This window comes from Rhinolophus ferrumequinum, chromosome 7 (genome assembly GCF_004115265.2).
Source record: "Rhinolophus ferrumequinum isolate MPI-CBG mRhiFer1 chromosome 7, mRhiFer1_v1.p, whole genome shotgun sequence".
Lineage (NCBI taxonomy): Eukaryota > Metazoa > Chordata > Mammalia > Chiroptera > Rhinolophidae > Rhinolophus > Rhinolophus ferrumequinum.
In genome coordinates, this window is record NC_046290.1 from 54,607,433 (window position 1) to 54,622,337 (window position 14,905).

The window sequence follows — 14,905 nt, forward strand, 5'->3', positions numbered from 1 at the left end:
GTGACAGCTTACAATAATTGCAAACATAAAAACATAGATAAAAAATGAAATTAAATATTCGTGGTTCAGAAGTATGTTGTAATTTCATAAACCAAAGAAACTCCTATCTCCTATAATGGTTTTGGTTGGACTAATAATATTTGTTTATAACTTTATATTAATAGCATAGGATTTTCTAAAGTTATGTACTTATAAAACATGATATGCAAGGCATTATAGCTGACTTCTACACAACTTGTCAAGTACATAGTCAGTTACTAAAGATAGGCAGTTGTTTGAGCATATAATAAAAATTTTAAATTTCACACATTTATAAGAAAATAAAAGGTGGGCTACGTTGGCATTTCAAATAACTTAAATGTCCTTGAGTCTGTTTTTCTAATTTATGCAATTATTTATTTACAACATTGACTGATCCAGGTATTTTCCAAGGTACTTTACATATGCTATTAATTTTACTCTGTCCATCAATATAAACCAAACAGTATTATTAATTCCATTTACAGATAAGAATTCTGAGGCTCAGAAAGGGCAACTAATTTGTTCAGGCATACAGTTCCAAAAAAAAAAAAAAGTTTAAACCCTCGTTCTGTTCAAATGCAAAGCCTGTACTCTTTCCTCTTACTCTCTCAAGTGCAAGAGTTCTTCAAGTGTACAGTGTAATAAACAGTGTTTCTTTCATCCTACAAGGGCAGGCTCATCATGTTTCAGAATGCAGGCTCTGCCGCTGCAGTGCCTGAGGTTAAGGCCATTCTCTGCGGTTTACTAGCCATGTGAATCGACGCAAATTATTTCATCACTCAGTAGTTCAGATTTCTCGATAAAACTGAGCCAGAGATAAATAGAACCTACTAAAAGAATGCTAAGAAGATTAAATGAATTAATATTTACAGTCCTTAGGACAGTGCTTGGCATGTGGTAAATTAAAAGTCTTGGACATTAACATCAACATTATCACATGATGATTAGTTGGTGACAAAATATTAAGATATAGGTGAGTGACTGTAGTTATTTAAAAATTTGTCTTTGCAAAAGCAATAACTAAGTGTTCAGCATATAAAAATATATATCACATAATTTATTTATCTATAAAATGCTTTAGCAATTTTCACTCAGCCTGCACTTATACAAGTGTACTTGGCAGCACACACTGATATCAAAAGAAAGAATACATATGTACCTTTACGTATTATCTATTGTATATATTTGTGTATTTACAAATATTAGCTCATTTGTAATGAAGGTTTAAAGAGTTATAGTTGCTTAAAAAGAATGATAAGAAAATGCTTACAGTTTTCAAAATATATTCATGTGTATCATCACCTTTTGTCCTTATTACTTTATAGATACAATGCTTAAAGCAAAGGGTTATAGAATTGTCTAGATTATTTTACTAAATTTTTAAAAACCTGGATAATTTTGATATTTAGAAACATTATCCGCAGTTGAAGATTTTAGTTTTCATTTTTAACACAACCCTCTGAAAGCATCCAAGTCTTCATATTTTTTGGCAGAACAATTTGGAGACATTGCATTATGAGACCTCCCTTGGCTATCTTAATTTCCAGAAATAGTGTCAGAAATGAAAATGAATTTGCGTGCCATTTCTGAAATTTAATCAGGTCACATTTAAACACCCAGGAGGGAACTATATATGGCTATTACGGGACACATAGCCCAATAACTGAAAACAATCCTAGTTATTTTTAGATTAGTTAACTAAAGTGCTATCAATTTTCATTGCACTTACTTCAGTTTAAACATCGTGTTCAGTTAAATGTACATGGTGAAGGATATCTGTTCTTATGAGGATAGGTTTCCACTCCAGTTCATCCTCATTTTCCTTTCAAGCTATTTATGAAAATGGCTGTCTGAACACTTCAGTGTATACTATTTAAAAGTAGCAAGGAAATATAAATTATGACTTTAATTAAAAGAATTGCTGTAATATTATAATAAATACTATGGAAACATTTAAATTATTTTCACATGTCAATGAAAAGAAACTAATTAAAAAAATAATCAAACTTAATCAAATCTCATGTAATCAATAAATGGAAAATAAAACCAAAAAATAACTGAGATCTGCCAAAGTCAATGATAAGTTGTATGAACCTTACCTGAAAATCTAAACTGAAATTCTTTAAATGAGAAGTATTATTGCTTTAAGCTACCTATAAACATAATTACTGTGTTTCCCCGAAAATAAGACCTAGCTGGACAATCAGCTCTAATGATTTTTTTGGAGCAAAAATTAATATAAGACCCAGTTCTTACTATAAGACCGGGTATAATATAATATAATATAATATAATATAATATAATAAACACCAGGTCTTATATTATAGTAAAATAAGGTCCAGTCTTATATTATATTATATTATACTGGGTCTTATATTTATTTTTGCTCCAAAAGATACATTAGAGCCGATTGTCGGGCGAGGTCTTATTTTCAGGGAAACACCGTAGTAAATATAGACATATTTTTTGCCAATTAGTAAGAAACATTTGTTACTAGTGTTTCATATAATTGCATTATTATTGAAAATGTTTAATAAGTGATTTACATAATAACAATTATTACCCCATAATTGGGCATCACGTCATAATAGATAGGGTTGGATATAATGTATCCCTTACAAAGTAAAAGTGCTTAATAGCTATATTAATTAAAGACATACATTATAATAAAAAACTCACATAGATTTTTTATATAATATTTATTAAAGTGGTACCTCAACATAAACATCTTGCATTCATATGTGTCTAGGGATTGATATGGATGAGAAATAAATAAGCGATCTAAGATCAACTATCAAGATGTTTGCTGCAGAAGTGAAAGAAAAACATGATCTTTGCTTACCTCTCTTATTTTAAATCCATTGGTATAACCCCATTGCAAAATAGAATCATAAAAGGTTTTTATCAAGTCAAAGGAAAGTGATTCAACTGGTAATACCATTTACTGTGTACCAATTAATACACCAGATTATAGTTTATTATACTGGCAAATGCAGCCTTAGAATACTGTTTAAAAGTGGAAAATTTGGGCAAAAAATAACTCGATAGTAGTTGAAGACAATGAGAAATCAGATATCTTCCCAATACTTAAAGAACTCAGAGTGCTAAGTTCATTCATTCATTGAAATATTTATTGAGCACTTATTGTTTGCCAGCCCTGTTTTGTTAATTATAATTACAACAGTAAATCTCTCCCGCATGGAGTACATACTCCATTGTATTCGTCAATAAACAATATATAAACGTAAACATATGATGCTAGTGATTACTGCTAAGGAGGAAAACTATAGCAGAGAAGGGATGAGTGAGTGTTTTGGCATGTTGCTTTAGGGAGGTGGAGAGGTCAGGGAAAGCCTCATTGAGGAGATGTCTTTTATGAAAGGACATGAAGGAAGTGCCCGAGTATTCATAACAGATACTACAGAAAAAGGGGAATAGGAAAGGAAATGCTCTAGGGCCAGAATGTACCAGGTGTGTGCCAGGAAAGGCTGGAGCATAAGAAAATGATAATCCCAGGAGATGAAGTGGGAGACGTGAGCGAGTAGGGTAGAAGTACAGCAGGTCCTGCAGGACTCAGGAAACAGGAGGACTGCAGTTCTCACTGCCTGAGATCAGCAGCCAATCGAAGATTCTGAGCTGAGAGGTGATGTATTCTGACTTCGGTTTTCACAGGTTCCCTCTGGCTGTTAGAACAGACTGTGGAAGGAGCATACACAGAAGGAAGGAAGGGCTTCTCTTAAGTAAAACTGTCTAGTGGGAACCTTTGTGTCTTTAAAAAACTCGCTTTTCTCAAGATCCATGCATGTTGTCGCAAATGGCACTATTTCATCTTTTCTTATGGCAGAATAGTATTCCATTGTGTATATATATATATATATATATATATATGCTGAGTGAAATAAGTCAGACAAAGTCGAGAACCATATGATTTCACCAATACATTGGATATAAAACTGAAAACAACCAAAGAACAAGACAAACAAATGAAGAAACAAAAACTCATAGACACAGGCAACAGTTTAGCAATTACCAGAGGGTAACGGGGGAGGCGGGTGGTAGACAAGGGTAAAGGGGATCAAATATATGGTGATGGAAGGAGAACTGACTCTGGGTGGTGAACACACAATGTGATATATAGATGATGTCTTACAGAATTGTACACATGAAATCTATTTAACTTTACTAACAACTGTCACCCTAGTAAACTTTAAAAGAAAACAAAACACTTTTTTCACCTCCTTTGACTTACAATTTTCTCCCTATGACAAATTCCTTCTGTAGTGAGTGTGAGTTTGTGAGTGTAAGTGTGTGTGTGAGTGTGTGTGTCCGTGTACGCACGCGCGTGTGCTTCCTGGGAGCCTCATGGTTAGCATGGAGGCCTGGTATAACTTTCCCTTGTCTCTCCTTTTTATTTTCCATTGTCTTTCTAAAGTTTGCCCGCTAGCATCTGCTCCTCTTTAGCAATTCATCCTTTTCTATTCATCTATATTTCCATTTGTTTCTGCCATTCACCTTCCTGTTTCCCCTTGCAAAATGAGAGGAGGGGAGAAATACAGGTGGGCGAAAGAAGCAGAGAAAGATATATGGTCAGTCAAGTGTTTTCTTCACGTATCTTTAAGTATTAAATGTTCATTGAAATATAATTATTATTTTCAGATTATAAACACACTGTCAGTCTATTTAAAAATCAAAATATGTAGAAGTATGATAATGAAGACACAACTATTATACGATAAATATTGAATTATTTACTTCCTTTGTGGGAAGATTCTATTGATGTTCTTATTTTTTTAAAATATTTTTTCTGTTGTGTTTAATTTTATTGAACTGAGAAACACCAACAATTAAGGATAAGTAATATTTGCCTTCCATGTTTATTATAAATATTTCCCCAGTTTATTGTGTTTTATAGTTTACTATAGTTGTACAGATAATTTATTGTTGTATTCAATTGTATTCCTTTGCAATATCTTCTATTACATATTATTTTGGGGGGCGTTGAGAATGATTTCATCTTAAACTATACCAGTACTTAACTAACTCATCAGTAGAAATAAGAAAGAAGTGGGACAAGGTAGGCAAATCTGAGTGCAGGAGATTAGACTGCAGACAGTGTGGATTTGAACACCAGGATAATAGCAATTCAGTACAGCTGTCCTCTGACCTGCCCAGTGGTTAGTCTCCATCATTCTCCCTCTCTGAAAGATCTTCCAAAACAAAGGCCATCTCAACCATAATTGCAGGCATAGCCGACCTAATGATACCCGTGTGGGACATGATACAAAACCCAGAAGCAAGTTTATCAACCTTACTAAAGAAGCTGGCACATTGGTTATAATCTGTAATGGTATTTCTGAAAGTCCTAACCTCAGTCCGCTTAGAGCAGGCACTGCCTGGAACCTGCAAGTGTTTCTTTGTGTCCTGCCATGAGTGAATGCTCTGAGTTCTCAAAGTGTACACCTAAATCATCACTGTGGCAGAATGCACTTTCTTACTCTGAATTTTAAAAAATTCTAAGAAGCCACAGAAAATAGCAGAACCATATCCCCAGAAACCTAGACAATGCAGAGACTCAGGATCCTTAATTTATTACAACCTTATACAAATCAATCAAATAAAAACAATATCCCATTAGGGACGTATTTTAGAGTGTATTATAAGTGTTCTCTTTTTGGTGGGGCACCAAGATGAACAGAACGTTATGTGGGAGAATGTCAGAGCATATGATGGCTAGGGAGGCACCTAGCTATCACGTGCATGTTCAAAAAGAAGTCTGAATTTAAGTATAAATATTATTTAAATATAAAACCAAGTAAAAAAGAACAAGGAATTTCATTAAATATAAAAAACTGACTGAAAGACATGAGGCTCAAACTGGTGGCAATTAAATTCAAAACCAATTTCAACATATCCTTCCATAATCAATCAGGTTCTTCCTTCTTATGGGTATTTTCAGATGTGGTGATCTCAGCAAATCTCTGAAGGGAGGATGGACAGGCTTGTTACTGTTTTACACGTCTAGTTGACAACCAGATCTTTCATTTTCAGCACGGAGGCAAACAACTGACTGTCCAGTTGCTCCTTGGTCAGTAGGAGGGACAAGGACATGTATGTAACTCTAAGCTCTAGGGCTTCCCTCCTGGGAGATGAAGTTGTCTACAACCTTAGAAACCGGTTCTTAAGCTCACTCAAAGAGCTAGGACTTGACTACCTCACAGAGACACTCATCCTTAGGTAGGATTCTCATGACATGTCCCCTACAGTTCTCCTGAAGCTCTCCTCCTCCTCGTGCTCTCATGGGACCAAGGTGGCCTTGCCAGGCCTAGACATGCTTTATCCAGACATTGTTTTAAACTCTGCAAAAGTTCCAGTACTGCCTTGATTCTGGCACCAGATATCACTTTTTGCTTCATGAAAGTAAAGTAGTCAAAACACTGCCATCAGTGTTTTGTTCTTCATCATGTTAATAAAGTGTTCATTTTCAGACACCTTGGGGGTTGCTTTTTAGCACAACTTGCAGTGCTGACTGGGCAGCCATCTTCAAGACCCATGAATCAAAGTAAAGAAGGATAAAAGAGTTCTGTCTAAGGTAGGAAAAGGATCAGTTGAACCTGAATTTAAGTTAACTTAGTGGATGGTCAGTTAAATGTTTTATAGTAAGCGTTGCTAGATTAGTTGACTGCATGGCTATTGGTCTATTTGGTTGGATGGTCAACCTGCTTACTCAGACTGCCCTTTCCTTCCATCCATCTGTGCCTGCAGCTGCTTCATCAACTCATGCTCAATATCCTTTTCCAATTATTCTTAAGCTTAGAAAATTTTTTCCCAGTCCAAGGTATTTCTTTATATTGAGAATTTCATTATTTTAATAAAAGTTTTTCAGGAATAGGGTAATGAGCATCCCGAAATCTTAATTTTATTTATTTATAACCCAAATAAAATCTTCAAAAATTTTCCATTTTATTTTGTAAATTGCCATTGCCAAAGGGGAAGGAAGAGAAGGAAAGTGAGAAATAAAATTGCTACTATGGCTAAAGAGGAAGGGGGGGGGAGGGAGAGAGGGGGAGAGAGAGAGAGAGAGAGAGAGAGAGAGAGAGAGAGAGAGAGAGAAGGACCTATAGTGTGCTTTCATGTTCATCTTGTTCAACTCTATCTGAAGAGACATCTCTATTTAGAGGAAAGTACTCTGAACTGGGAATCACAAGACCTGATGCTGAATTCCATCTCATCATGCTTGCCACTTACTACTGTGAGAGCTCAGGCACATCACACAGGCTACGTGTCTCAGTTTCTGCATCTGAATTCTCATTTGCATCTGCTTCCTGAATTCCCATAATGTTGTGATGCTCTAACAGTATACTATACATCAAAGCTGCAGCACTATGAAGTGTCTGTAAGTGCTCAACAATTACTACACTCTATCATTATTGTTCTTATTAGCAGGTAAGTATTTGTGCCCAATTCTGGCCACATCTCATGAACATCATCCTGTTACTACCTTTTCCTAGTTTTTTGTTTGTTTTAGGGAAGAAGGGGTGCTTTGTGCTTCTTTGTAAACACTTCAAGTAAATTATTGTCCTATCATTTGATCTATAATCTCAAGACTGTCTTAGGCTTCCAAGAAGACAAATTGTGTGCAAAAGTCTTACTAATGTGTTGGCAACTTAACATGAATCCTGCATTATCTCTCCCTTTTATTTGTGATAGAGGCTATCTAGTTAGGGTACCCTGAATATATTGTCTGAACCAGAGTAACCACTCTGGTGAAAATGTAGGTCATGCACATACTAAAAAGCCAAAAAGGGATTCCTGAGAGAAATGCACTTGGATCTCTGAGGAACTGTTGCCCTCCTTTCAGACCACAGAATGATGAGTCCTGTACCTACCAGGCACTGAGACCTACCCGGAGACAATATATATATATAATAACACATTTCATATTAGTTGTTATATATATATATAACAACTAATATGAAATGTGTTATTTCAATAAATTATGAATTCTGGAAGGAAAGTATATTGATTTCAGACCAGATTCCATAATAAATAGAGAATATACAAATAAAAGTTTTATATATATTTGAAAACTTACTGTATTGACAATTTCTTCCCATGAATTCACCTGGGCACTCACAGGAATAGTTCGCAACAAGGTCTGTACATATTCCACCATTTTTGCAAGGCTCAGCTTCACATTCATTTATGTCTGAGGAAAACAGACAGAACAGAGAAAGAGAATTATTGGTGAAAAACATGATTAGTTACAGAAGATTTTAGACATTCCAAATAAAAGAAAGTCTAAGTAATGCTATTACTTTGTGTGTGTGTGTGTGTGTGTGTGTGTGTGTGTGTATCTTGAGTCCATAATACAGATGCTTCTTAAAATCAACTATTTAGTAACAATTAACAATCAAATTAAATCAAGCACAAACGGAATTGAGAACCCAAATGAAGGACCAACAGAACTAAATCACTCTTCAGTCTGAAAATAAATATGAATAGTATGGGGAAATATTCAGTGTATCCTTAGAATCAAATCAAACAAATTAATCCTGATAGAGGGATGAATTGGTATCACTTACAAGATCTAGAAACCTCCCCTGAAGCAACAACTGCCAATTAACACTGTCTCATTTCATCTTAATTCATTAAAATTCTAACTGACAGAGATGTTTTAGTTTCTAAATAGTTTGCCTTTGATGAATGCGATGAGAAGCAAATTAGACTTAATAGCTAAAGCTCATTACATGCAAAGTGTAATAAATTTAAATGATGATCACTTCCTAATCTCTTTCAAGGGTTTCTAAAGTTAGAATGACTGAAGGGACTTACCTTTGGTATACCATTTTTATACCTGATGCAAAGTCATATGAAATACAAAACATTCAGCAAATTATACTAATTTCCAAGCTGATTGTGGACAACAGAGACACTGGATATGATTTTAAATTAATAAAGTAATAATGACTAATTCAGTCAAATATCAATCATTGATATTTCCAAATCCTTCCCTCTAAGCTTACACAGCACCATGCTGGGTTCTGTGGGAGCTAGTGAAGTAGGCAGGGGAAACACACTGCTCCCCACGGCTTGCTCTTCGTATCATGTACTCCAATGAACTCCTTCTCTGCTTTTATTCCCACAACTCTCTTTTCTCTGAACCTTTTTACAAAACTTAAATGATGTTACTTAGGAATTTTCTACATACATGCCTTTCACACTTTCACCTTGTCAGACTGTGAGCTTTGCAAATGCAGCACCTGCACTGTTCTTTGAACCTCTACAAAAGCCTCACACTATCTGGAAGAGCACTAGTGCCCGATAAATGTTTCCTAATAATTTCTAACAAAAAAATTAGAAAGAGTAGTGCAGCTATAAATATAAATATAAATTATAAATAATTTCAGATGTGTAATGTGCCTTCTGATACACTACCATGTATCAAAAGAAGTCCTGGGTTTTCGTAGTGCTGGAAGCAATATGATCATTAAATTATTCCCTCAAGATCCAACAAGGGCAAAATTATTTTGCCCTTTCTTTTAGTGTCTTTCTTCTAAACATCATCTCCTCCTGGAAACAAAGTTGTCAACCTCAACAAAGTTTACTGAAAAATTTTCACTTAAATTTTCCTAAGCAGGTGATGACTGTCTCTGAAAAAGCCATCCTTTTTGGTTTATGGTTTACTGTCACAGCTTGAGAGTAGAAACAATTCATGACTGTGTTCAGAAAGAATCTAAGTAATTTTGAGTAATTTATAACACCAAATAATAGAATAAAATTAGAATTTCATAGTCTCTAGAAATAGCTGTGTGTTACAAAATACAATAGACTCCCAAATACTTAACAACTAAAACTCTCCATAAATAAAGGGGAAACAAAAGACAGGAAGGAAAGGAAGGAAGGGAGGGAGGAAAGGAGGGATTAAGGAAGGAAGTAATTGATTTTTTTTATCTGAATATTTAGCTCTTTTTAGTCTTAACAAAATTTCACTTGGTCTTTAGATGGTCCTAACATGGAAAATATTTTCATTAATTTAAATTTTGAAAGTGGCACAAGAGTCAATGGCTTTTTTGTTGTTGTTTTTTGTTTTGGAAGCTCAATGTAAGACAATGGCAATGTTTGGCTACTTTGTAACACATCTAATATGTCTTTCCCTTTATCATATCTATTAAAATTTGTTTTAGATAAGAATATGTCAACAGCTGATAAGTTAAATCTTCATTTCTTAGAGAATACGTTGTCGTATTTTGTAAGTTAGACATAAAACGTTATCCTTTTATGTACTGATAAGGGAGAAACTGAGTATTAATGCCTGAAGACCACATAAAGGACACATAATTTGATTTTGGACTTGAAGGAAGTGTTAATTAGGATTAATAAGGACAAGATGGACATGGTGGTGTATTTCCAAGCAGGGAACCAGAATGAGTCACAGCTCTCAAGAGAAATGTTCATGGTATGATGGTGTGTTCAGGTACACGAATAGCACAGTTTGTCTGGTGCAGAGAGAGGGCAGGGGGTGCAGAAGCCCAGGTCTGAGGATGCAAATAGGGAGCAGAATATGAAAAACACTTTGTACCAGCTGAGGGAATTGGTCTTTAACTTTCCACACTGAAGACCAGGAATCGGATGGGAGATTAGTCTCTGTATCCTTGTACTTTAGAAAGGCCTAGAGAAGCCATATGTGGGGTGGCCTTATGAAATGAATAAAGGAAGGCAGGACAGAGACCCACCCACACAAGATCTGATGTTAATAGGTACAACATATATGTTAATTCTCATGGAAGAGGTTCTAAGCATTTCCTCATTTTAAGATTGAAGTAGCTTATGAGTAAAATAAAACCCAGCTCTGCTGCTTTGTAATATTAACAGAAAGGAGTTTTCATAGTCCATGATATGAGAACAATCAAGAGTTAAAATATATATTATTAAGGACAGGCTCTGTTCTTAACTTCCTTCCATCTTCCAAGTCTTTACACAATAAATAGTATTTAACACATGTGAATGTGACTAATCAAGACAAATCAACTTTTAAACTTGTACCTGCTCATCAGGCCAGATCTACAATGGCCAATAAAAGAAATTATAATTAAGAACACAAAATTCTAAAAAACAAAAACAAGTTACACCTTTACCCAGAGTTTAGCAGGAGGTAGAATCAACTGGAATTGCATTGCTGAAGTGAACATGCTTTATAGCCATACTCAATTTGTGATAAAGAATGACCTTCACATTGTCCATTTTTCAATTTTTAACTCAGAGAACTACCTTAAATATAAATTCATAAAATATAAATGTTATATTAAATGAGTTATGGTTTTTAATATAGTAGAAAAAATAATTAAAACATTTCTACATGTGTGTATATGTAATAACACATGGGTGCAGAGAACAGATACAAATTATACAGAAGTGGTTATGTATTAGTATAATGTAGGAATTCTTTCAGCAGTGAAGGCTATTTGCACTGTGATTAAAACTGCAAGCAATCTAAATGGAAACAGACCTCAATTTGAATAAATCATGTTTAATTAAAGTCCAGATATAAATGTTCACAGAACATAATGTAATGAAACGAAAATTAAACATCTTTGTAATAAGTCACATATACTTCTCTTTGTCACTGATCAAGGCATTATCATTTCCAGAAATGTTCACATCTATTCCAAATATACTGGAATATACTAGATTATTTTTATAACTGAAAGAACTTGACATAGTAGTCCCCATGTAAACTAGGAATTTCCAATTTGGTCATATTTATAGGTCATTTATAATAATAATAGCTATCATTTTTTGAGGTCTTTGCTTCTACGATTGCCTCATGAGAACTTTTAAATTAAAGTTTATTGGGTTGACAATGGTTAGTAAAGTTACATAGGTTCCAGGTGTACAATTCTGTAATACATCACCTATATATCACATTGTATGTTCACCACCAAGAGTCAGTTCTCCTTCCATCACCGTATATTGATCCCCCTTACCCTCATCTCCCACCCCTCTCCTCCCTCACCCTCCGGTAACCACTAAACTTGTTTGTGTTTAAGAGTTATTGTTTCTTTGTTTGTCTTGTTCCTTTGTTGTTTTCAGTTTCATATCCCCCATATCAGTGAAATCATATGGTTCTCGACTTTTTCTGTCTGACTTATTTCATTTAGCATAATAATCTCAAGAACTCTTTAAAAACAACAACAACAACAACAAAAAACCAACCCAACAGGCTCATTGAAAATCGGATTTTATAATCAAGATACCCAACTGAGTCCTAATTCCTCATTCTGAACACATACAACTTTGCTTCCCATCTTCTAGTCAGACTAAGACATGGCTTCAAGAACTTAATATGGATTTCCAGATGTAAACTCTTGACACACCTTTTTTTATTGAGGGGAGAGGTGGCAGAGAAGGAAGGAAATGAGGTAAAGACAGACTGGAGAGGAAAAGATGAGAGTAGAGAGATGGTCACAACAGTACGAATTTCTTTGAACCAAAGAGGTACTTCACAAGGATTTCCAGGCCCTTTGCACTGTTATAACAAACTACACAGATTTATTAATTGCACATGCATAACTTAGACTCTTTATCTTTGCCATTACATTAAACTTGGCCCATTTTATGCAGATCTGTAAAGGTGTGTTGGTAGTCTACCCTCTTTGTCTTGGGATTTTGCTCACAGAAATAATTGATTACAAAGTTACCATTTCCTTTTTGTGATGAAGAATATTTAAGATCTACTCTCTTCGTAACATTCAAGTATATGATACAGTATTATTAGCTACAATCACCATACTGGACATTAGATTCCCAAACTTGTTAATTTTATAACTGGAAGTTTGTACCCTTTGACTAATATCTTTTCATTCCCCCTACTCACCCTAACACCTGGTAACCGCCACTCTACTCTACTCTCTGTTTCTCTCAATTTGTCTTTTTTAGATTTCACACGTAAGTGAGATTATACTCACTTTGTCTTCCTTTGTCTGACTTACTTCACTTAGCATAATGTGCTATCATAATACTCTATCCAAGTTGTCAGAAATGGCAGGATTTCCTTCTTTCTCATGGCTGAGCAATATTTCTGTGTGTGTGTGTCTGTGTGTGTGTGTGTGTGTGTGTGTGTGTACTACATCTTCTCTATCCAGTCATTCATTGATGGACACTTCGGTTTTTCCGTATCTTGGCTATTGTAAGCAATGCTATGGAAAACATTACAGTTCTCCAAAAATTAGAAATAGAATTACCTTATGGTCCTTTACATCCATCCCCAAGTACACCCTGGCCCCAGGAGCATCAAAAAGGAACAACCAATTCTTGGGCTGAGGACCCTCATTTTGATATATTAAAAAGATACTATGACAGAACCTTTTTTTTTTTTTCTTTTGCAAAGACATAGTTTCTTGATTCCTTGCTCATTTCCCTCAGGCTGTATTTCTTCCCTGCAATATTGTTATTGACTGTTAATTAGCCAGCAAGAGCTTATTTCAAGAGCCTGCTCTATTTGATCCTTAATAACACATCTTCCCTGGGCTCCCCATTGGTTATTAAATATTCTCCAGACCTCCTGTAGTGATTAACTTTTAAAATTTGACCTTTTATTTTTGTTCTTATCGGAAGCCTATTGCTTTTCAATTTCTCTTCTAAGGATGAACAAATTATGAATTTCTAGGAATTCTGTTCTCCCACTCAGATACTGAATTTGATTAGGTCATAAGCAGAATTATCTAGGGGATTTCCCAGCCTTACAAGGACCAGTTCTACATACTTTTAATCATGTGTGCTTGAAATTCTTTTTTATTTGGCATTCTGCTATATTACTAGTAATTCACTTTAAAGTAGCAAATTAAAATCAGCATTCTTCAATCAGAATGTATCACACACCAACTTTTTATAATATTTAATTGATAAACTTCATTTATGAAGAACCACAGCATTAAGAAACCGAAATCCAAGGGGTATTTATCCATCACCACTTTCTAACAAAGCATACTCTTTGTCCATCTCTATTTTAGCAACATAACATTTATTTTGAGATCTCAATTTAGATGAAAAAACCTTTTGAAATAGAGAATTGAGACAGAACACAATTCTCAAGGGTGTTCCCATATAAAATTATTCCTGTAAGGTTTTATTTGCCTTAATCAGATATTTGGCCAGTAAGACAGCTATTCTAAGATACTTATACAGCAAATCAGGGGAGATACAAGAAGGGTTGGGGGAGGGTTGTTAAACTCAAGTATTTGAGGTCTTGAAAAAAATCATAAATAAAATCTACATGAAAAACATACAGTACAAGCAAAAGAGAGACAATGACTCTGGTGAAAATTTTCACCAAAGAGCAAACCATCTCAAAGGACGTTACCTCAGGGGCACATGGTTGACTAGAGCAGGTGTCCCAGCCTACTTATAAAGGGGTTCTATTAAGGAAAATAGAGTTAAAACAATGTTTCTTTCAAAAGTTAGAACATTTAAAACATATTAATGACAGAAAGGAACAAAAATTGATTCACTTCAGATACTGTATTAGAATAGAGTTCTATGGATAACCTGAACCACCAGAAAGATGAACATTAAGTCTGAAACATTTCTGTAGTTAAAAATGACAAAACTGAAGCTGTCCTATTTACAGGCACCTCATGAGAAGGCAGGGTTCTTTGAAAAAGACAATAATACTGGGGAAAATAGAAGACAGCAGGAAAAGAGGAAGACCAAATATGTGATGGATTGACTCCGTGTAGAAGCCATAGGCATGAGTCTACAGGAGCTGAGCAGGGCTGTTGAGGACAGGACATTTTGGACGTAGAAGCCATAGGCATGAGTCTACAGGAGCTGAGCAGGGCTGTTGAGGACAGGACATTTTGGACATCATTCATAGGGTTGCCAGGAG

The 14,905-nt window shown here is 34.9% G+C and overlaps 1 protein-coding gene across 1 annotated transcript in view; it reads right to left on the reverse strand.

The window, feature by feature from the left end:
* Nucleotides 1-14,905, reverse strand: part of EDIL3 (EGF like repeats and discoidin domains 3) — a 381,023-nt gene that overhangs the window by 142,689 nt on the left and 223,429 nt on the right. Inside the window, exon 5 of the mRNA XM_033111163.1 lies at nt 8,114-8,227. Within this exon, the coding sequence (XP_032967054.1) occupies nt 8,114-8,227 (114 nt within the window). The remainder of the gene's footprint in view (nt 1-8,113; nt 8,228-14,905) is intronic.